Source organism: Felis catus, chromosome A1 (assembly GCF_018350175.1).
Source record: "Felis catus isolate Fca126 chromosome A1, F.catus_Fca126_mat1.0, whole genome shotgun sequence".
Taxonomy (NCBI): domain Eukaryota; kingdom Metazoa; phylum Chordata; class Mammalia; order Carnivora; family Felidae; genus Felis; species Felis catus.
The window spans coordinates 187,715,845-187,737,462 of record NC_058368.1 but is presented as its reverse complement, the minus strand read 5'-3'; the positions used below and the strand labels follow the sequence as shown (position 1 = coordinate 187,737,462).

Genomic DNA, 21,618 nt, shown 5'->3' with positions numbered 1-21,618 from the left:
TGCTCTGTTTCTGGGCACCTTCTACAAGCAAAGATTTTAAAACAAGGCCCAGAGAGCAGGGCAGACAGTTCACACAGGGATGAGACAAAGGCAGCTACTGGCACAGCTTCCCATATCAGGAGGCTGAGAGGCAGCTCTCCAGGGGCCTGGCCCCATGGTCAGTAGGGCCAGCATCCAGAAGATGCTGCCATATGCTGGGGGGGAAGAGGGATGGGCAGCAGCCAGGCTGGGGTTCTCTGTCCTGTCTCCTCCTTGTGGTCACCAGTGAACACCTGCACCTTCAATATCAGTTTCATGGTGTTGGGTCTGTGCTGCCTCTTTGTACCCTCTCTGATACACTGAACATGTCCTCACCAAGCTTCCCAGGGACCCTTGCGAGGAGGCCATGGCCTCTTATGTAGCTGGCTAAGAGGTCAGCTTTGTGGCCACATCTGATCAAAGTAGCTGATTATAAGTCTCTCAGTGTAATCACCCATAAGACTGACTGGCACACGGGGATTCAAAGCAAACAGCCCAGACACTCAGAAGGATGTGTCTATCACCTTCTCTTCTCCCCACCTCCTTGACCTTAAAATCACAAATTCAAAGCTACCCAAAATAGGAAGGACCAACTCTGCAAACCTCATTCTATCAGGAGTCACAATGGCCCACTTCCTGTGAGACACTAGCTCAGGGAACTACCCTAACCCTCTGACTTTGAGAGATCTCCTGAGGTGGGTCTCCAGAGCAAGTGCCTCGATTATTTTGGAAACAAAGAAAGATCAGGGATGGAACTTACACCAGCAGGATTTCAATGCATGTGCTGAGATGTTCCAGAGAGTAATTTGAGATCCTCTGTAGGTCTCTGGTCCAGTAGGGGGAAAGCTGAAGGCAAATCCTGGAGGCCCCAACGCAGGCTGCGGCCACCACAGAAGGCTGGAATTTGTAGAAAATATGATCTGAAAGAGAATCACAGAAGTCGGCTTCATAGAGCCTCACTCTGGAGTCCCAGTGGCCCTCCTTCCTGCCTTGTGCTTCCTGAGAACTGGCAGACAAGTGATTAGGTTCAAGGCTGTTCACTGCTGCATACACACACAAGATGAAAAATTAGAAACGGTATGAAGTTCCATTCCTGAATCTTAAACACCTTGGCTCTCGGTCTGGGATTTCTGGTGTCAGCCTAGAGTAATGATTTTTCAAAATTTCGCCCTAACTTCTGGGGGGCTGCGAGGGGCTTGCTGATGGGCTACAAAGAGAACCACAAAACATGTGTCTCTTCTTTGGCTGTTAGTGGCGAATGACACAGCATTTCAAAAGCTTCTGTTTTGGGGCATGACTACAGGCTACTTATTGATGGTAACAAAGCCTGGCTTACAGTGAGCACCCAATAAAAATTTGTTGAATGAATAAATGGTCACAAACATTTGATATACATAACTAAAACCAGCACCTGACTTAATTTATGGAGGAATCTTCCCCCACCCTCAGCTTTTCTGACATATGATTGGCAAATAAAAAAACTATGCACATTTAAGGTGTACAACATGATCTTTTGGTATATGTATATGTTGTGAAATGAATCTTAATGTCCTACTAAGATATCTGGCAACATGGCAAAGTCTGGCACTACTTATGTGCAAAGGCAAAGTGTTCAAATTTCCACTCTTTGTGTGAATGACACTGGTTATTTGTGCATTATCATCCTGTCTTACATTGTTTATGATTTTTGGTAACTTCCACATTTGCCTGTGAAAGTCTGAGTCAAGGCAGGTGGCATTACAGTTACAGGCACAGTTACAGAGTCAGACGCCTCAGATTCAAATCTTAGCAATGACCTTGGGTAAGTTACTTCACCTCTTGAGCATCAGTTGAGGAAACGGATTGGTAAAACAGGAATAACAGAAGTGATTTTCATGGGGAGTCATTGTGAAATTCAATGACATAATATACACAAAGCACTACAATAAGGTGCCTGGCACATGGTACATGCTCAATTAATGCCTGATATTGTAATTGTTTATATTGGTTTTTAAAATTTTTTAAATGTTTTTATTTTATTTTTGAGAGAAAGAGACACACAGTGAGAGCAGGGGAGGGGCAGAGATGGAGACGAACCTGAAGCAGGCTCCAGACTCTGAGCTGTCAGTGCAGAACCCGACATGGGGCTTGAACTCACAGACTGCAAGACCATGCCCTGAGCCAAAGTCAGACGCCCAACCGACTGAGCCACCCGGGTGCCCCTGTAACTGTTTACATTGTTACTTGGGACCATTTTGGTTTGTGGTGGGTTACTGGGTATTGTATCAACAGTATTTCTGACCTGGTATTTTACCTAGTACCTAGATACTAAGACAATGGGAAGAGTGGGATTCACATGAGGTCCCCAAACAGGATAACTTTATTGCTGAACTTTATTACTAAAACATACCCCCTCCCCCACCCTATCTGTACGACGACTGCTCTTCCAAAATGACCTACTTGCAAATCTCTCCCATTTGGATCACTTGGAATATTCCAGGTTACTGTAAGAAAAACTACCAGGTGATCAGTAAGTTTGTAGGGTGCCGGCTGCCTGTATGTATATCACCTGCTTTATTTCTCCTTTACATGGTGTTGGCAGTACTTTGGGAGAATCCTAGCTCCTTCTCTGTGTATCCCCTGAGAAGTGGGAGTGATCTGGGTGGATGGGCCCCCGTCAGCAAGGACTCCCTGGGTGGACATGTCTCTCAGATCCCAGCCTCTGTGTGTGTGGGGAAGGGGCTACCGGGTCCCGACGTAGGGCCGCACCTTGCAGGGTAACCTCTAGGAAGTAGTGGGCATACTCCTTGAGGCACTCTTTGGTCTTGCGGGGGCAGGTGGCGGGCCAGCTGTGGCAGTGCCGATCCTTCTGGCTGACGGAGGCTGAGAGGTAGTAGTCCAGAAAGTGGGCGGGTGTGGGCAGGCAGAGGTTCCAGCTGAAGGCTTCCAGGAGCAGCAGCTCTGTGCTGAGCAGCTCCTTCTTGGTGAGGGTGAAGTTCTGGCCGTTCAGGACCCTTGTACTGTTTATCTGCTCCAGCTTGGGCACGTGGTCTTCCCTGTCCTCGAACTTACCTGCAGGAGAAGCAGACGTTACTGGAAGACAGCACTTGCCTGCACCCAGGAAGCAAAGGCCCACCTCACGGTGCCTGGACAGTGCTGGCACGGAGCACAGAGAGCCAAAAGGCCCCACTGCCAAGCGACTAAAAACACACATTTTGGATCTGCCAACCCTGCGCTTAAATCCCCAAGTCATCATGTCCAGCTGTGTGATTGTGCACAGGTGATTGTGCACAGAGGCCTTTCCATGCCTCAGTTCCCTCATCTATAAAATGGAACCTAAGAGTTTTGTCAGATACAACAAGAAAATGCACACCACATGTTCAGACCAGCACGTGGAACAAAGAAGGCACTCCATGGCAGTTAGAAACAGCAGTGAGGGCCTGGAGGATGAGGGAGCCCCCTCTCCACTCCCGCCTGGTCCTCACTAACACAATGTCAGGACTGGTCACGGGGTCAGACAGCCATAGTCAGAATGACCTTGCAAATTTGATCCTGTCCCCCCACATATAGAAAAGCCCCTCAATGGCTCTCTACTGTCCTCAGTACTGGGTTCAAACCCTGTCAATAGCTTTTCAGCTTGGATTCCCTCAGAAACAGTTTGCTTAGGAGGTGAGCCTAGGAAAGACTGGTAAGTGGGAGAAGACAGGAAAGGGAGGAAAGCCAGAAAGGGAACATGATCTTGAAGTTATCCGTACCCCTGTGTTCACTGCAGCATTAATTACAATAGCCAAGACTGAGAAACAACCTGAGTATCCACTGATGAATGGACAGAGAAAACGCGGTATTTATATACAATAGAATAATATTCAGCCATACAAAGAAGGAAATCCTGCCATTTGCGACAACATGGATAAACCTTGAGGGCATTATGCTAAGTGAAATAAATCAGGCAGAGAAAGACAAATACTGCATGATCTATCTCACTTACATGCAGAATCTGAAAAAGCCAAACTCAAAGGTACAAAGAACTGACTGGTGACTACCAGAGGCAGGGATGGCGGAAACTTGTGAAGGGGGTCAAAAGGTACAAACTTCCAGCTATAAATTGGCCCCGGGGATGTAAGGTACAGTATGGTGACTAGTTAACAATGCTGTACTGTGTATTTGACAGCTGCTAAGAGAGATCTTAAAAGTTCTTATCATTAGAAAAACATTTGTAACTGTGTGAGATGATGGATGTCAACTAAACTTACATGCGTACAATAGGTACATACATCAAATCATTTTTATACACTTGAAAACTAACATGACATTATGTGTCAATTATATCTTAATGCAACTGGGATGGGGGTAACACTATGGACTTCTGAGGTGAGGCTTTAAAGAGGCCATGCAACTCCCACCTTCTTCCTCCCTTGGAGTGCCATGCTGAGACCATCATGTAAGGAAGCAAGCCTAGCCTGCTGGAGGTGGAGAGGCCACAAGAACAGAGGAACCCAGGTGACAGCCAGCGCCAACTCTCAGACATGAGAGCGAGACCATCCAGGACCTTCTAGCCCAGCCCCTCCAGCACTGTTTGAATGAGCATAGGTGAAACCAGCAGAGGAAACCCCATGCAACCCACATTGCTGTTTTTTTGTTTTGTTTTTTAGTGTTTATTTATTTATTTTTAAGAGAGAAAGAGGAGGGAGGAACAGAGAGACAGAGGGTGAGAGAGAATCCCAAGCAGGCTCCAGGCTCTGAGCTGGAGCCCCTCCGACGGGGGGCTCGAACTCACAAACCAGGAGAGCATGCCCTAAGCTGAAGGCTGGTTGCTTATCCGACTGGGCCACTCAGGCTTCCCACATATCACTGTTGTTTAAATCACCAAGTTTAGGGATGATTTGTTTGGCAGGAATAGATAACTGGGATATACTCATATCCATGGGCAGTGGCAAAAAAATGTGAAACCCCACAAACAGGCACGTCACACGGCTCAGAAGGTTCCTCTGAAGGAACAATGAGTAAATACCGGAAGATCCTGGAAATAAATGCCATGAAATAAAGCCACATAGAGTTAGATACAAACAAAAATTAAACACGAGTCTTGAGTTATCCTCAAGGGTCAAGGGAACTGAGGTATTTACAGAACAATCCCCAGCGGTCACCAGTGGTGGAGAGCTCCAGTGGCAGCTCCCACTGGGGAAAGCTCTGCAGGTGGGGCGGCTGCAGGCCCCCCAGCCTAAACCCACCTCACCCTGAGGAAACCACGCACACCTGGCTGAGGCCTCTGTCACTGCACTCTCCGAAAGCCCCGTGCCCCCCTTCCCCATGAGCCTTCATCTACACAGCCTGGATCACCCTTCCCCTTCCCCTGTTCACTCTGCCAACCTCTCCCCACCCTTCACCCTTGAAAGCCTTCCCCGACCACTGTCCTTGTTCTGGCCAAGCCCCACATCACATGGTGATCCCTGAGGCCTGGCTTTGGTGTGGTGCCCGTAGCCTCCGAGCCCAGCCTAAGCAGGAGCAGAACACTGCTGAGTGAGTGTTGGAAGAGGCGGTGGGGTGGCCCAGCTGAGCTCAGAGAGCATGTGACAAAGGGTCCGCACACCTGTGCACAACTGTGAGTACCCTGTGACCCAGTTCTCACCAGACTTTCATGCTTCTTAGGAGAGATGAGGAAGTAGCCGCTTCAGGCTGCCTTACAGCAGATACAACACATTTCTCAGGAAGGCCTCAAAAAATGTCCCCAAGAGGGGCACCTGGGTAGCTCAGTTGGTTAAGTGTCTGACTTTGGCTCAGGTCACGATCTCACAGTTTGGAAGCTGGAGCCCCGTGTCAGGCTCTGTACTGACAGCTCAGAGACTGGAGACGGCTTCATAGTCTGTTTCTCCCTCTCTCTGCCCCTCCCCCACTCATGCTCTGTCTCTCTCAAAAAACAAAAAAAATGTCAAAAAAGTGTCACCAAGAAATGAAACATTGGACTCTGGGAAGCCAGTGTCTCTATTTTCTCTGCAAGCTTTAAAAGAGTCCACTAAATGGGCAAAGATGGTGTGATGTGAGGCTCTGATCTTTGATGGGCAAGAACTGAGCAAGTGGAAATATACAAAACAGCAAAGAGTGGAGACTGATGGCTGACCGGCTCCTATGCAGCTTACAGCCACCCCAGAGCCTCGGCTGCCGGAGCCCTTATCCAGCAGGGCCTAAGCCTGGCACAGCACCGCCTCCACAGCTCACACCTTCCCTGGTCTTGCACACGTGGACAACTCAGGCAGGACAGGCAAGATCAATGCTGTCCAAGGTGGGAGAGCCTCCTGTATGGCTGGAAATCCTGGGGTGGGGAGGGCTGACCGGGCCTCTCCAGCCCCCACACCCTCCCTAAATGCAGGACCTCTCCTCTGGCTGGGATTGCTCATCCCTTCACTCACCTTCCTGTGTGTCCTCCAGCGGTCGGTTCAGAGGCCACTGGCTGTCATTAAGGCACTTCTCATGCTCAGATTGCTTAGTATCAAGTATTGATATCAATGGCTAGCACCTGACCAATAGGTCATTAATGGGCCTAAGCCCATGAGGACAGGAACCGTGTCTGACCCATTTGCAGCTGTGCCCCCAGGTCCCAGCACGGTGCCTGATACAGAGTAGCTGCCCAATGAATATTCGTTCAAAGAATGAATGGTATTCTCTTTCTTGTTTTGTTTTGTTTTGTTTTGCTTTGTTTTGTTTTGTTTTGAGAGAGCGTGAGCAGGGGAGGGGGCAAAGTGGGAGAGAGAGAGAGAGAGAGAGAGAGAATCTTTTTCTTTAAGTTTGCTTATTTTGAGAGAGTGAGAGAGGGGCAGAGAGAGAGGGGGAGAGACAGAATTGCAGGCAGGCTCGGTGCTGTCAGTGCAGAGCCCATGGTGGGGCTTGAACCTCACGAATCTGAGATCATGACCCAAGCCAAAACCAAGAGTAGGATGCTTAACTGACTGAGCCACCCAGGTGCCCTGTGAGGGGGGAGAGAGGGAGGGAGGGAAGGCTCCACATTCAGCACAGAGCCCGAGATAGGACTAGATCTCATGACAGTGAGATCATGACCTGGGCTGAAATCAGGAGTCAGACTCTTAACCGACTGACCCACCTAGGCGCCCAGGTACTCTGTTGATAGTTGAATTTAGGGCCATTTAAATTGTTCTCCGATGATATCAGATTATCTATATTCCCTAATTTTTTCTCCCATGATCATATATTCTTTGTACAACTTAAAAAGAAAAAATTTTCTTGCACAGTTGTCCAATTTTACCTGAACCTTGTGCCGAACTAAGCCAACACTGTTAGCAGGCACTCAGTAGATACAAGTGCTCTTTTCTTCCCCAGGGCAGAAGGTGGCAAGGTGAAGGTCACAGCCCGGCAAAAACATGCATCATACTCAGGGTGGCATTAAGACTCTTCCACACCATTTCTGGCAGCCAGCAATCTATTCTAACTGGCAGATGTGCTCAGTGAGATTAGTTTCCTCCCTGCCCTCAGAGCTTTTCAAACCTTTCAGAGCTCTGCCTTTTTCCCAGCCACCAGGCCCAAGAGGATTAGCCTCAAATGGAAGGGGCTATGGATTACTGAAGAATCTGAATTCACCTGCTCCCCAGGCTGGAGAAGCTTCTTGCGGACCCACCACACTGTGGGCCAGGGCCAGGCAGAGTGGGGTCTGAATCCTCAGGGTTGGCGCTGGACCTAAGAGCACCAAACTCCACAGGCCGTTTGTTTCCTGTTTAGGAATATGCCCCCCATGGAGATGAAATGGCCACGCAGAATGGGAAGTGCTTCAGTAGTACCCAACACACACACATGGGCAGTCTTCATGCTGGGTTGGGCACTGGATCCTCCCAGGCAGGTTGCGTTCGGATCCCCAGAAGCTCAGAGAACTTAGTTTCACACATCTAGGAGCGACCTTACAGTCCCTGCTCTTAATTGCTGGCCAGCAGACCCCAGCTTAGCAACTATTCCCAAGCACAATACATTTCACAGCCAGAAAAGATTTTATGAGTTTCCTGGTGTTGCACGTGCCTGGCAGACATTTCCTCCCCTCCTCCCATGACTGTGAGCAGGCCAGCCTTTTGTCCCCATTGCTGCAACCAAGCACCGCCACTCAGCTGCCTGCTCCTTATCGACAAGCTGCACTGACGACAGATGCCTGGAAGTCTTCAGGCAGGTCCCCTGGGAGGTGTGGGGGACAGAAGTCCGAATCTTTCCAAGTCACACCAGAGCCACAGACTCTCTTCAACTTCTTTAATGTACTTTTTGTTTGGAGATTTTTCAAATACACAGAAAAGATTAAATAATGAACACACAGGACCCTTCAGCCAGATTCACCAACTGCTGACTTAGAGCCACATTTATTCCGTGTGTGTGTGTGTGTGTGTGTGTGTGTGTGTATAAATACTGAGTTTGCTGGACTATTTCTTTTTTTAAAAAGTTTTCTTTTAATGTTTGTTTATTTTTGAGACAGAGAAAGACAGAGCATGAATGGGGGAGGGGCAGAGAGAGAGGGAGACACAGAATCTGAAGCAGGCTTCAGGCTCTGAGCTGTCAGCACAGAGCCCGATGCGGGACTCGAACTCACGGACCGTGAGATCATGACCTGAACCGAAGTCGGAAGCTCAACCGACTGAGCCACCCAGGCGCCCCTTGCTGGACCATTTTTAATGAAGTTGCAGACGTGACAAGCCAGCCCTGGACAGTGTACAGCCCTGAAGTCATTTTCCTACATAATCATGATGCTATTACCAATTCTAAGAACATCAGGATTAATGCAATAACATTCTTTTCTTTAAAAAAATTTTTTTATTATTATGTTTATTTTGAGAGAGAGAGAGAGAGAGAGAGAGAGAGAGAGAGAGAGACAGAGTGCGAGTGGGGGAGGGGCAGAGAGAGAGGGAGACACAGAATCCAAAGCAGGCTCCAGGCTCTGAGCTGTCAGCACAGAGCCTGACGCGGGTCTCAAACCCATGAGTGTGAGATCATGACCTGAGTCAAAGTCGGACGCTCAACTGACTGAGCCACCCAGGCGCCCTCCTTTTTTTTTTTTTTTTTTTTTTTTTTTTTTTTTAAGTAAGCTCCACACCCGGCATGGAGCTTGAACTCATGACCCTGAGCAATCAAGGGTTGCATGCTCCACTGACTGAGCCAGCCAGGTACCCGGCAATAACATTTTCTAATATTCAATCTACATTTGACTTCCCCTAAGGTGCCCCAAATGTCTTTTATTATAACCTTTGTTTTTTTTGGATCCAGGTTCAACAAAGCTCACACATGGCGTCCCCTTATATGAGTCCCATTCTTTGTTTTTTATGACACTGACTCTAGATAAACCTAGGCCAGTTTTCTTCTAAAATGTCCTATATTTTGGGAGCACCTGGCTGGCTCAGTTGGTAGGGCATGCAATTCTTGATCTCAGGGTCATAAGTTCAAGCCCCACACTGGGCCTAGAGACTACTTAAAAAAAAATGTCCCATATTCTGGACTGTTTCCTCATGATAAAACAGTTTGGGCAAGGAAACTACAGAGGTGATGTTTTGTCCTTCTTACCGGATCACATCAGGAGTTATATAACGTCAGTTTGTCCCGGCAATAGCGATGCTACGTTTGATCGCTTGGTTAAGGTGGTGACACCAGATCTCTCCATTTTAAAGGTACCATTTTCCTGTGAAATTAATAAGTAATCTGTGAGGTGACGCCTTCAGACTCTCTGAATATCCTGTTTCCCAACAACCTTTATTTTTTAAGTTTATTTATTTAGAGAGAGACAGAGACAGTATAAGCAGGGGAGGGGCAGAGAGAGAGGGAGAAGAGAGAGAATCCCACGCAGACTCCACACTGTCAGCACAGAGCCCAGTGGGGGCTCGAACCCACGAAACTGTGAGATCATGACCTCAGCCCAAACCGAGAGTCGGACGCTTAACCCACGAGCCACCCAGGCATCCCCCCACCAAACTTTAACTCAATGATTTGGCGTCCAGGAAGAATTCTTTCCTGAATAAGTAAGTAATTACACTGGGGTTGAGAAAGAATTTTTAACAATTCTATCATTCTATCTACATTTTTCTTTTTGGATGTTTACATTGTTCCCAATTTGACCAGTGGGAGCCCTATCATCATACTTATAAGATTAAAAAAAAAATCCTAAAACTACTGAAGCGCTCAGCCTGGGTCTGCAGCCAGGCACAGGCACATGAACCCTTAGTGTAGGTGGCAGTGGTGACACCTGCAAATAATGCCCTACAAGACCCTTTGCACACCCAGCTGACCGGGTCCTCTTGCTACTCTGATGCACAGACAACCGGGAGAGCCCCAGCCATTCCTGGCATGTCACACAATTACTGGACTGACCACTACAAGTCCAGCCAAGTGGCCTGACTCAACCAAAGTGGCAAGACACTGTCAGTCCAGCAAGCCTCAGGAGGGACTCTCACAGACTGGCTTTTTTTCCTTTTCTTTTTTTAATAGCATTTTTGTTTGTTGTGGTAAAATGCACATAACATAAAATTCACTATTTTAACCATACAGTTCAGTGGCATTCAGTACATTCACATTGTTGTGCAAACCAATCACGAGAACTCTTCTCATCTTGCAACACGGAAACTGTACACCCATGAAACCCAGTAACTCACTGTCCCTGTGCCCCCTCCTCTGGTAACCACCATTCCATTTTATGTCTCTATGAACAGACTACTCTAAAGACTGGCTTTTCTTCTTATACCTATGGTCCTATCATTCAAGCCTTCACCAGACCAAACAGGATTCCTGACTTTGCTGAATTAGGGCTGAGAGAAACAGTACCTTTAACTGCTTAAAAAAATGTTTTATTTTAGGGCCACCTGGGTGGCTCAGTTGGTTAAACATCTGACTCTTGATTTCGGCTCAGGTCATGATCTCACGGTTTGGGAGTTTGAGTCCTGCATTGGGCTCCGTGCTGACCACACAGGACCTGCTTGGGATCCTCTGTCCCTCCCCCAAGTCACACTCTTCCTCCCTCTCAAAAATAAATAAATAAACTTTAAAAAGGTTTTATTTTGGAAAAATTAAAATACCAAAAAAAAAGAGATGTTCTAACGAACCCCTAAGAATACATCACCCATCTCCAACAATCATCAACCTTTATACTGCCTTCAGAAAAATTCCTAAACAAAACGGTGCAGAGTAGGATTCTATAAAAAGTCAGTGCCGCCCTATCTGTGATGTCCAGGCCCAGGGCTGCTCACACACTACTACAGTCTGCTTCACGTACTGCTTGCTGTGAACTCCCCCATAGACAGCCCTTCATGCCCAGCAAGACACCTCTTTACACACTCACCCGGGGTTACCTGCTGCCCATTCAGGAGCTACACTGAGGCTCAGGGATGAGGCCACAGTTTCCTGGCTAAAGAAAACCAGGTTTTAAAGCAACAGCTGGTTCCTCTTCTTCCCTAAAGAAATGCAACGCTTTTAAAAACAGGCAAAGCTACTGTTCCCCAAGAAGGGCCATTCCCCTATTTTAAAGTTTTGCCCTCTCTTTTACCTGAGAAAGAGAAAAAATGTGAATAGGAACTGAGGCCCCATGGCTGCCCCACACCCCTCAGGAGCCCTCTGTCCTACTGTCAGGTGCTGATGGTAAAGGGAGGTGAGGGAGGCAGGTCAGGGGATAAAGGGCCACTCCACTGGCTTCCCAGCCTTGCCTGGCCCTCCGGGTAGGCCTGGTATTTTCGGAGGTGACTGTGGGAAGGACCAGGCAGTAGATAGAGATGGCTGGAGCCAAAGAGGAAACAGGAAGCTGTGGTGGAGAGCTTTCTCCCAGTACCCAGGGGAGGAAGTATGGGCCCATTTGTTCCCAGGCAGGACCAGGCTGAATGGAGACTTTTCTGATGCTAATTCTTTCTTCCTCAGATTCTTCCTTCCTTGGGGGAGAGAAGTGGCTATCAGGAGAGACATATATTTAACGTGAGCTGAGACTATTTAATGCGGGCTGAGAATGTTGTGACCCAGGGGAGCCCAGATTCTGGGGGAGGTCCTGACTGGAAACAGGTTGAGAATGCCCTCTCCAATATCATGTGTGATTTCGGGCCATCACTTAGAAACCCATACCTCAAAGAGTGGTAGGGAGGCTCAGGAGATAGCACAAGTAACATGACTGGCACAGATCCTAGGACAAGGAAAGCACTCCATAAACGACAGCACCTGCTGTTCTATGATTTATGGAACATGGTACTTATTCTTTGCACCCCAGACCCAGGATCTTCTTCTCAAGTCCTGTTAGGTAAGTACGGATGAACCAAAGTTGGTAGCTAGTGCTGCAAGACATTTTCTTACAGGCCCCGAAAAAGGGGTAGAAATAAGCTCAAGAAAAGGCTCCCCAACCCCAACTCCATGCCCCTGGCCAGGCTATGGACTCTAGAGTGGCTCCAGCCTCCTTCCCCTGGACTGTGACCTTGAACTCCACCCTGGTGCTGCTGCAGGTTCCAAGGTTCACATAGAGGGAAGCAAAGGGGACAACGGGGTCCACAGCCTTTCCCAGATGGGTCCTCTCCACAGGCGTGGGACTTTCCCAGGTCCACCGAGCTAGTCAGCAAGAGACAGAACATGCGTGAACCAGGACATGCATTCTGGGTGCACAGGGATTCTGCTGCCAGGTGCCACCACAGTCCAGCAGGCACCAAGAAACACAGGCAGCACCCAGGGAGGGGAGGCCTCCGTGTCATGGACTCAGCACATTCTGGTAACATGCCGGGAGGCTGGGAGCGTTTCCCACTTGGAATCAAGCTCAGAAGGATTGAGTGAGCTGCTCCAATCACCCAGCTGGTAGGGGACAAATCAGAATTGGAAATCCAGCAATGTGTTCCATGAGGTCAGGGGTCACATGTGTCTTGCAGAACATCACAGATCCCCCTTACGTGGCACAGCATCTGGCATAAGGTGAATAAAGAACTGCTTTTTATTTTAAATGATGAATAAACGGCGCCACAGTCCAGAGCATCTCAGAGTCATGAGGATCCCTACAATCCCACAGAGTCTCCATAATGAGTACATCTGTCTGGGTGCAGGGATCCCCACAGATGTGGGTGAGGCCAGTTGTGCCCCCTCCCCACCTCACAGTCCCGTTCTCCACACACACTCTTGTCTTCAACCTCCTCTATGCTTAAGCTAGTTTAGCAGTTTAATCTCAGAGCCTTTCTGCTACAGATCAGTACAACCAACAGGACCTTTTTCCTCCCAATGAGAGGACTGAAGTTGAAGAGTGTATCTCTAACGGGACACTTTCTGTAATAAAGGACCACCCTCTTCCCATCCACCTAAACCAGCTTTTTCATTAAAAAATTCTTTGGCTTGGGGAGCCTGGGTGTCTCAGGCATTTAAGTGCCTGACTCTTGACCTTGGCTTAGGTCATGATCTCACAGTTCGTGAGTTCAAGCCCTGCACTGGGCTCCGTGCTGACAGCATGGAGCCTGCTTGGCATTCTCTGTCTCTCTCTCTGTCTCTCTGTCTCTCTCCCCCTGCCCCTCTCCTTCTCTCTCTGAAAATAAATAAATAAATAAACTTAAAAAAATTCTTTGGCTTTTTGTATTTTACTGGAGGCCAGAAGGGGGCTTCTTCTTGTCTCCCTAGAGCACACTGCTCATATGTCCAGCAGGCAAGTGTCTTCCTGAGGAACCATGGGAGACAGATTTTGAGTGATGTGACAGAGAAGCCAGGAAGCCACTCTGAGGACAGCACCCTCTGAAAGGCTGTTTTACTTTTTTTTTTTTTTTTTTTACGGAGGGCAGGGGGCACTCTGATGAACCACCTGTGGTTCTAGAGAGGCCCGGCCATGCACTGGCTGTGAGGGCTGGGCAAGCCGATGGGGCAAAGGTGGCTTGAAGGCTCAGAGTGTTGGAATGGTGCCCAGTGCTCCCCCCAAACACTGGATCTTGCTCTTGTGAACTTCTGTTGACTCAGGGCCAACTGTGCAACTGCAGTCATAGGGACCATGACAGGTTAGTTTCTGGATAGAATCTGATACGGTGGAGAAAAAAAAGTCAGGGACAGAGTACAAAAACCCTGCAGCTAAAGGCAGTGCTTGGGTGCTCTTTGGGGGAGTGGGAAGCTGTGCAGACCTCTGGGAGCGCCCCTCCCACTCTGCCCTTACCCTGCTGCAGGGATCTGGAGATTAGGAAATGTCCTGGAGAAAAAGCCTCTGATCTTAGCCACACCGGGCAAAGGGGCCAGCCGGGTAGACCTGGCGTGAAGGTGGACCTGGGATCTGCCCTGGGTGAGTTTCATCCTTCCTTAGGACACAAAGAAAGGTCCTTACCATGGCTTACAGCCCCAGGGAGACGGTGTGAGTGGAAGCAACGTCTACAGTCCCGGTCGCTGAAGAAGACTCCACAAACTCGTACCTCCTCTGTGCTGAGCACAGTGGAGCACACATCAGATCACCGTCCACACGATGCCTTACGGTGCCTCCCTCCTCCCCAGGCCTGTCTCCTTTCTCCCCTAAAAGCAGGCTGTTCCATCTATGGCTGTATCTCCAGTCTCTGGCACAGAGTAGGGCTCAATAAAATGTTGAAGGAAACAATGAATGAATGAAAGCACACGTCTGACTGGCTGAGTCAACTCCTCAGTCCAACTTTGGAAACAGAGACTAGAGGTGAGGCTGCGGGTGGTTGCTGTCTTCAGGAGGAAACTGTAAAAATGCCTCTCAGGTCAGGGTGGCGTCTGGCCAGCTGGGTCACACACTGGCTTCCCTTCTGGCTGCGAGAACTTCCTTGTCTCAGGACAGAGCAACTGGTACAATGACTTCACACGGTGGCAGCAGATCCCGGGTTCCTTTGTGCTCCTCTCTACAAACAATTTCACTATCTAGGGGCACCTGGGTGGCTCAGTCTGTTGAGTGTCCGACTTTAGCTCAGGTAATCATCTCGTGGTTCGTGTCGGGTTCTGTGCTGACAGCTCAGAGCCCGGAGCCTGCTTTAGATTCTGTGTCTCCCTCTCTCTCAAAAATAAATAAACATTAAAAAAAAAAAGTATTAAAAAAAAAAAAGAAACGAAACAATTTCACTGTCTAAAAGCAGGGGCTGTGGGGTGGGGGCCCTTTGTCAGGTACATGGCTGGCAGCTGGGGCCAGGACTGAGCACGTGCTTCATGTGGAGGAACAGAGTTCTCTCCACGAATGGAGGTCACTGCTCTGCAGAATGCTCACTCCCATCTCACCGGGGGTTGCTGTGGGCCAGGCCCGACGGGGCTGTGGCTGCACGAAGAGCAGATAGCGCGTCCTTCTGGGCTGCAGTATCACTGGCATGGCGATCAGGGGTCCTGGCTGGACCTTTGCTGCAGCACAGAGGAGGAGGAGGAGGAGGAGGAGAGGCAACTCTGGCCACTTCCCTCAAGGTTAGAAGGTGAGCTGCTTCCAGACCCGAGACATGTCCCTGAGGACCGAGGTGTTCACCCAGGCTGGCTAACATGTGGCTCTGCAGGCTCAGGAAAGAGAGCCAGGAGTTTCCTAGCAACCTCGCTGCCTGCTAGCAGGTCTCCCAGCTGCAGCGGCAGAAGGAAGAAATCCAGCTGTAGGACAAAGGCCGCTGTTGTGTGGTGGCTGAGAGCAAGGACTCAGGGAGACGGCTACCTGGGTCCCCATCCACGTACCCTTGGGCAAGTCACCTTAGTGAGCCTCAGCCCTCCTCTGTCAAGTGGAGAAAATAATACTGCCTATTTTATAAGACTGTTGTGAGGACCAAATGAGGAAATCCATACAAAGAATCAGTGGTCTGGCATATAAACAACATACTAACCATTCCCTGATCACTGGGGCCAGGATCTGCCCTCTACCCCCAAGTTTTGATTACAGAAAAAAAAATGTAGTGATTTTGCAAGTAATTTTTGTTTTATTCTTTGTATTTTTCTCTATTTTCTAATTTTCTACAAGGAACAAATATCATTCTCCCGCTTGGGAAAAAAAAAAACACTTTAAAATTCTCAGAAGACACCATTGATGGGACCCTAGAAGTCAGAACTGGCAGAGTAACTGCCAGAGAAGGTTCCAGAACATGGGTCTGTCCTAATCCAAGACTATCTCAGTATGACTGTGCTTTACAAGTGCCCACAAATCACACTTTCCTAGAAGAGTTCCAGGAACCACAACATGTCAAGTGACAAAGAAGACACTTTTCCTGTCTAGACACTGAAATGCTTATAATTAAATCAAAGACTCAGGAGGCAGGGAAGAGGCAACAGATATTCCTTTAAGACAATCTCAAAAATCCGGGCAGGGGCACCTGGGTGGTTTAGTCTGTTGGGTGTCCAGCTCTTGGTTTCGGCTCAGGTCATGATCTCATGGTTTGTGAGATCAAGTCCTGCATCAGGCTCTGCACTGACAGTGGAGCCTGCTTGGGATTCTCTCTCTGTCTCTGTCTCTGTCTCTGTCTCTGTCTCTGTCTCTCTGTCTCTCTTTCTCTCTCTCTCTCCTCCCCCACTCATGCTCTCTCTCCTCTCTTTTAAAATAAATAAATATTAAAAGTTTATTTATTTTTGAGAGAGAGAGAGCGCAAGCGGGGGTTGGGGGGCAAAAAGAGAGAAAAAGACAGAATCTGAAGCAGGCTCCAGGCTCTGAGCCGTCGGCACAGAGCTGGACGTGGGGCACGAACCCACGAACCATGAGATCATGACCTGAGCCAAAGCTGGACGCTTAACCAACTGAGCCACCCAGGCGCCCCTAAAATAAATAAATAAACTTAAGAGAAGGGGAGGGGAGGGGAGGGGAGGGGAGGGGAGGGGAGGGGAGGGGAGGGGAGAGGAGAGGAGAGGAGAGGAGAGGAGAGGAGAGGAGAGGAGAGGAGAGGAGAGGAGAGGAGAGGAGAGGAGAGGAGAGGAGAGGAGAGGAGGGAAAAGAAAAGAAAAAAGAAAAGATCCAGGCAAACACACCTAACATAAAAATACTCTCTAATCTCACCACCCAGGGGTATAACAGCTGGCCTGTTTCTTTGGGTCTGAAAGTGGTTTTAAAGCCAACCAAAGTTGCCCTGCCTGTAGTGTCACCACTCATGCTGACTAGGTGGTGGGTGCTCAGTGAAGGGCAGGCTGCTGTGACCCGAGGAGTGAAATGTCTCCACCACGGACAGCCTGAGTCTCTGAGGTGAGACAAGGAAGAGATATAATCTGGAAAAGTCTCCAGTGGCTCTCCCAGGGGGCAAGAGGACTAATGAATTAGGACTCTAAAGTTCTTCCTCTTCAGCATTAACAGAAGAATGCATATAACACAATCCTGACTGTAACAAGGGAGAAGGTACTGGTAAGACACAGTATTCACTACAGAGAGGGTTCAAGGTTAAAGTAAATAAAAAGAAAAGAAAGATAAATGCCTAGCTCTCAGCAGCCAGGCTGCAGATAAGTGTGAAGAGCAGACAGGGTGCTTGACGTCAATGTCTTGGTCATCTTCCCGCTAAGATGTGGGCCAGGCTATTCTCCTGAAAGTAAGACATTTAGATTTTCTTAGAAGGGTCACTGGCTCATTCTTGGCATGTCTCCAGAGACCTGCTGGGTCTCTGGCTTGAAGGCTGCTTCTTTAGGAGATGCCTCCAGATCATAAGCAACATGAGGATGGGGATTAGATTTGTTTTGTGCTCCCAACTATCTCCCAGGCTCAGTGCATAGGAGGTAAAGGTGTGTGGAATGACTTATCTTCAGTGGCAGGGACTATAGATATTCCTTCTGTTTGCCACTGCCTCCATGGGTATATAGCTTCTGGTATACAGCAGAGGTCCAATAAATGTTTTGTTTTTGTTTTTGTTTTTTTTAAATGACTTACCTGTGTGGGGTCATAGGCTCCTGAACATTGCATCTTCAATTAACCCATGCATCTTAAGACTTCCCTCTTACTCTCCCCAGCCACAGAAAAACCCTACTTGGATCCCAGAACCCCAGGCCCTGGAAAAACAGGCCTGAGCACTAAACTTGCTAAGGCAAACTGTACAATTTCTGAGTTTCCGGCCCAGCCAGTTTCCTGACCAACATGTCACACAAAATCCTTCCCCTGAAAATAGCTCTAAGCCTGCCAGTCTGCAGAGATGGGAACAGGAAATGGAAAATCACCATGTCCTCACTCACAGCACTGCAACATCAGGGCCCCAAGTCCGGATGTATTTGGTGTGGCCCTCAGGTGACAGACCACTTTTTCCAGTCCAGCCCATGCTGTGGGGCCACCACCAAGATGCTACTGATTAGAAGAGGCACCATTGATGTTGCACAGCCTTTGGAAGAAATAATAAACGACTGTCAATATTAAGTGCACACATCAAATGTAAGACCCGTCTTCATTTTCTGAAATGGGAAACCATGGCAGGAAGGGAATGTAGGATTCCTCCTAGCCACTCCCCCGTGAATCATCTCCTGCATGGGGGTAGCCATATTTCCTTGCAGATTTGGGTTTAATCCTGTAAATGAATCTCCTGCTTTGCTTTGTCTAAAGTACACCGGTGAAAAAGGCCACCTGGAAAAACGGCCCCCTTTGCATCCACTGCCCACGATTAGTACCCTAGGGGCATTTCGACTATTCCCAGCTTGGGGAGAGCTGGTGTGTTTAACTTCTCCCCCAGCAGGAAGGTACTGCCTTCCTTCATCCCCTTCACCAGGAGAGATTAAGACTGCTTTCAAGTCTGCAACAGGGAGACCCCATCTCACCGCCCCCCTGCCCTGCTCTCAAAGAAACTGCTTCTCAGAAGCAGCAGTTGCTAATCAAAGCAGGGGGAGGAAAGGGGAAGGATGCAGGGGTGACTGAGGGGGGAGTGAAGGTGCTTTACTGGGACGGAGATGGGCCACTCCTAGAATTTCCTGAGGCCCAGAGAGTACAAGCCCTTGGTAGGCAGTGGTTTTCACTGGTACCTTCACTAAGAGATGAGACTATTCATTTCTGGCTTGAGGAGTCTTAAAAGCAATTGGTCTGGGGAACTCATTTCTCATCTGGGCATCCTGGACAGGGCAAGGCAGCAGGAGGGATGCAAAGGTACTCCCTGCTGGGAGCACAGAAGGAAAGCCATAAGTAGACACAGGTGGGGGGCCGGCATGGGGGAGGGACACTGCTCCTCTACTGATGGTTTCTTGAGGTAGAGAAGTGTGGTTCCAAACGCTCCCACAAATTAAGTTCAATTTAAGAAAAGGGATCTTGTCATTCACGAGGCAATTTAGTGCTTCCTATCAAAATCTTACATGCACACAACGCACACACCTTTGTCCCAAGCATTTCCATCTCTGGGCATTTTTCTCACACTTCCTTGTACAAAGATACAGGGAAAAGGATAGTTGTCATCGTACTGTTGACAGTATGAAAAAACCAGATGGCAATCTAAATGGCCACCGACAGTGGAGTAATCAAACAGACGTCAGTGTTTATGATATAGAGAACTCTGCAGTCAAGGAAGAGTAAGGTAAACCCAGACAGACTGACAGGAAAGATGTTCTTGACGTGCTACGAAGAAAGCACTCTTGGTATTAACCCACTTGTGTAAATACACAATTGATTCTGGTTATGTGCAGAAGCTGTGTTCCATAAATTCACTGGGAAAGGCGGAACTAGTGAACCCAGAACCGGGCTCCTAGGGAAGTACAGGGTTAGGTTCCTGTGAGCCACTGGTCATGTTTTCATCAATCGATCAACACAGAACCTGGTTCTGTGTATTTCTGTTCAATATACTGTTGATTCATTATCACCGAACCCACAGCCCGCAGCACTGTAACTCGCGCCTGAACAAGCCTCATCTAGCACACAGGTTTTGTCTGAACGGCACATCATGGCCTTGCACTCAGGAATGCGAGACAGCACTTCAGCACTATGCTTCTGGGGGCCGTATTAAGCAGTAAAACCACCAACAAGCAGAAAAATGAGAAAATGTGGCACTAAACAGACTGAGAAAAGGACCATTGTTTTTAAGCACGAGAGCTGAATCAAGAAGGCAGAGCGTTGTCTTTGTTCCTCAGCTGGGAACGTGCACACTGGGTGCCTCTGCACATGTCCACGAATGACCGCCAAAGTTCTGTGAGTATGGATTTTGAGATTACAAATAAATTTTAGTGAGGAGCACCTGGGTGGCTCAGTCGGTTAAGCACTTGACTCTCAACTTCGGCTCAGGTCATGATCTCACAGTTTGTGAGTCTGAGCCCCACAACACTCTGTGCTGAGAGTGCTTGGGATTCTCTCTGTCTCTCTGTCTGTCTCTCTCTCTCTCTCTCTCTCCCTCCCTCTCCCTCTCCCTCTGCCCCTCCCCTGCTCTCTCTCTCTCAAAATAAATTAAAAAACCCACAAATTTTAGTCAATTCGCAAGTATGGAATCTTTGAATTATGAGGAATTACAGTAGATCAATTTTGGAAAAAGACATAAGAAACTACTTCCAGAAGGTATTTTTGGTGAGTGGGATAAGCAGATTTTTTACTTTATTCTGTGAATCTCACTGTCCAAATGAGTATACTATTTCTAATTTTGGGGTCACCTGGGTGGCTCAGTTGGTTGAGCATCCAACTTCAGCTCAGGTCATGTTCTCACAGTTCATGAGTTTTGAGCCCTGAGTTAGGCTCTGTGCTGACAGCTTGGAGTCTGGAACCTGCTTTGGATTCTGTGTCTCCCTCTCTCTACCCCTCCCCTGCTCACACTGTGTGTGTGTGTGTGTGTGTGTGTGTGTGTGTGTGTGTGTGTGTGTCTCTCAAAAATAAAGAAACATTTAAAAAAATTAAAACAAAATTTGCAGTGGGAAGGTGAGCCTTTCTGTAGGTACAAGCATCACAGCATGACAGATTCACTGTGAGCTAAAGGATACTCTGCCCCCACATTTGATGCTTCCCTCTTCTGGGGAGGAGGAGGGCTGAAATTAAGGCTAGCAGAGGACTCAGCCTCACCTACAAAAGCCTGAAAGTCAGAACTTTACCCCAAGAAACAAACTTGTCACCCTTAGTTTTTCCCGCTTCCCATACCAGAAGCAGTCAGTGAGGGGCAGGATGGGGCTCACAATCCAGAAGAGAAAGTACGATGGAATGGGGGAGAGGGAGGGAATCTTGCAATTCTGTTTACTGGGCAGTTTATATGGGTGTGATCTAGGATTCCTTTTACCACCTTGTCAATAAAAATAGATTTATTTTCCCAATTATGAAAACACACAAATATGTTTGGGTCTGAAAGTATACACACCAAACTGTGACAAAAGGACTATGGGTTTGGGGAAAACAATTTTTTTTTCTTTTTTCTTTTAGAGAGAGCGAGAGAGAGTGTGAGCACACACACACAAGTGGGACAGGGGCAGAGAGAAGGAGAGAGAGAATCCTAAGTAGGCTCCATGTCTGTCATGGAGCCCGATGCAGGGCTCAATCCCACACCTCTGGGATCATGACCTGAGATGAAATCAAGAGTTGGACACTCAACTGATTAAGCCACCAAGACATCCCGGAAATGAATTTTTATACTACTGTATCTTTTGGATTTTTTAATAATAAAAATGTATCTCATACCTTTTTGATTGTAATAACAACGTCTCACATTTGAGGCCATGCTGCCCTACCAAAAAGGCCACCCTGGTCATGCCTCCTGCCTTTTTGGTTTTCTTCCCCACCCTCTCTGCTTCTCAGGTTGCTTCATGTCCTGGCCAAGCACTCAACACCCAGTCATCTCGGAGCAGCAGTAG

At 48.2% G+C, this 21,618-nt stretch overlaps 1 protein-coding gene across 1 annotated transcript in view; it reads right to left on the bottom strand.

Annotated features, from left to right (window-relative positions):
- CCNJL (cyclin J like) overlaps window positions 1-21,618 on the bottom strand; it is a 56,840-nt gene that overhangs the window by 2,802 nt on the left and 32,420 nt on the right. The window contains exons 3-4 of the mRNA XM_019839458.3: window positions 2,767-3,069; window positions 779-938 (exon numbers count right to left, since the gene is read on the bottom strand). Coding sequence (XP_019695017.1) covers window positions 779-938; window positions 2,767-3,069 — 463 coding nt within the window. The remainder of the gene's footprint in view (window positions 1-778; window positions 939-2,766; window positions 3,070-21,618) is intronic.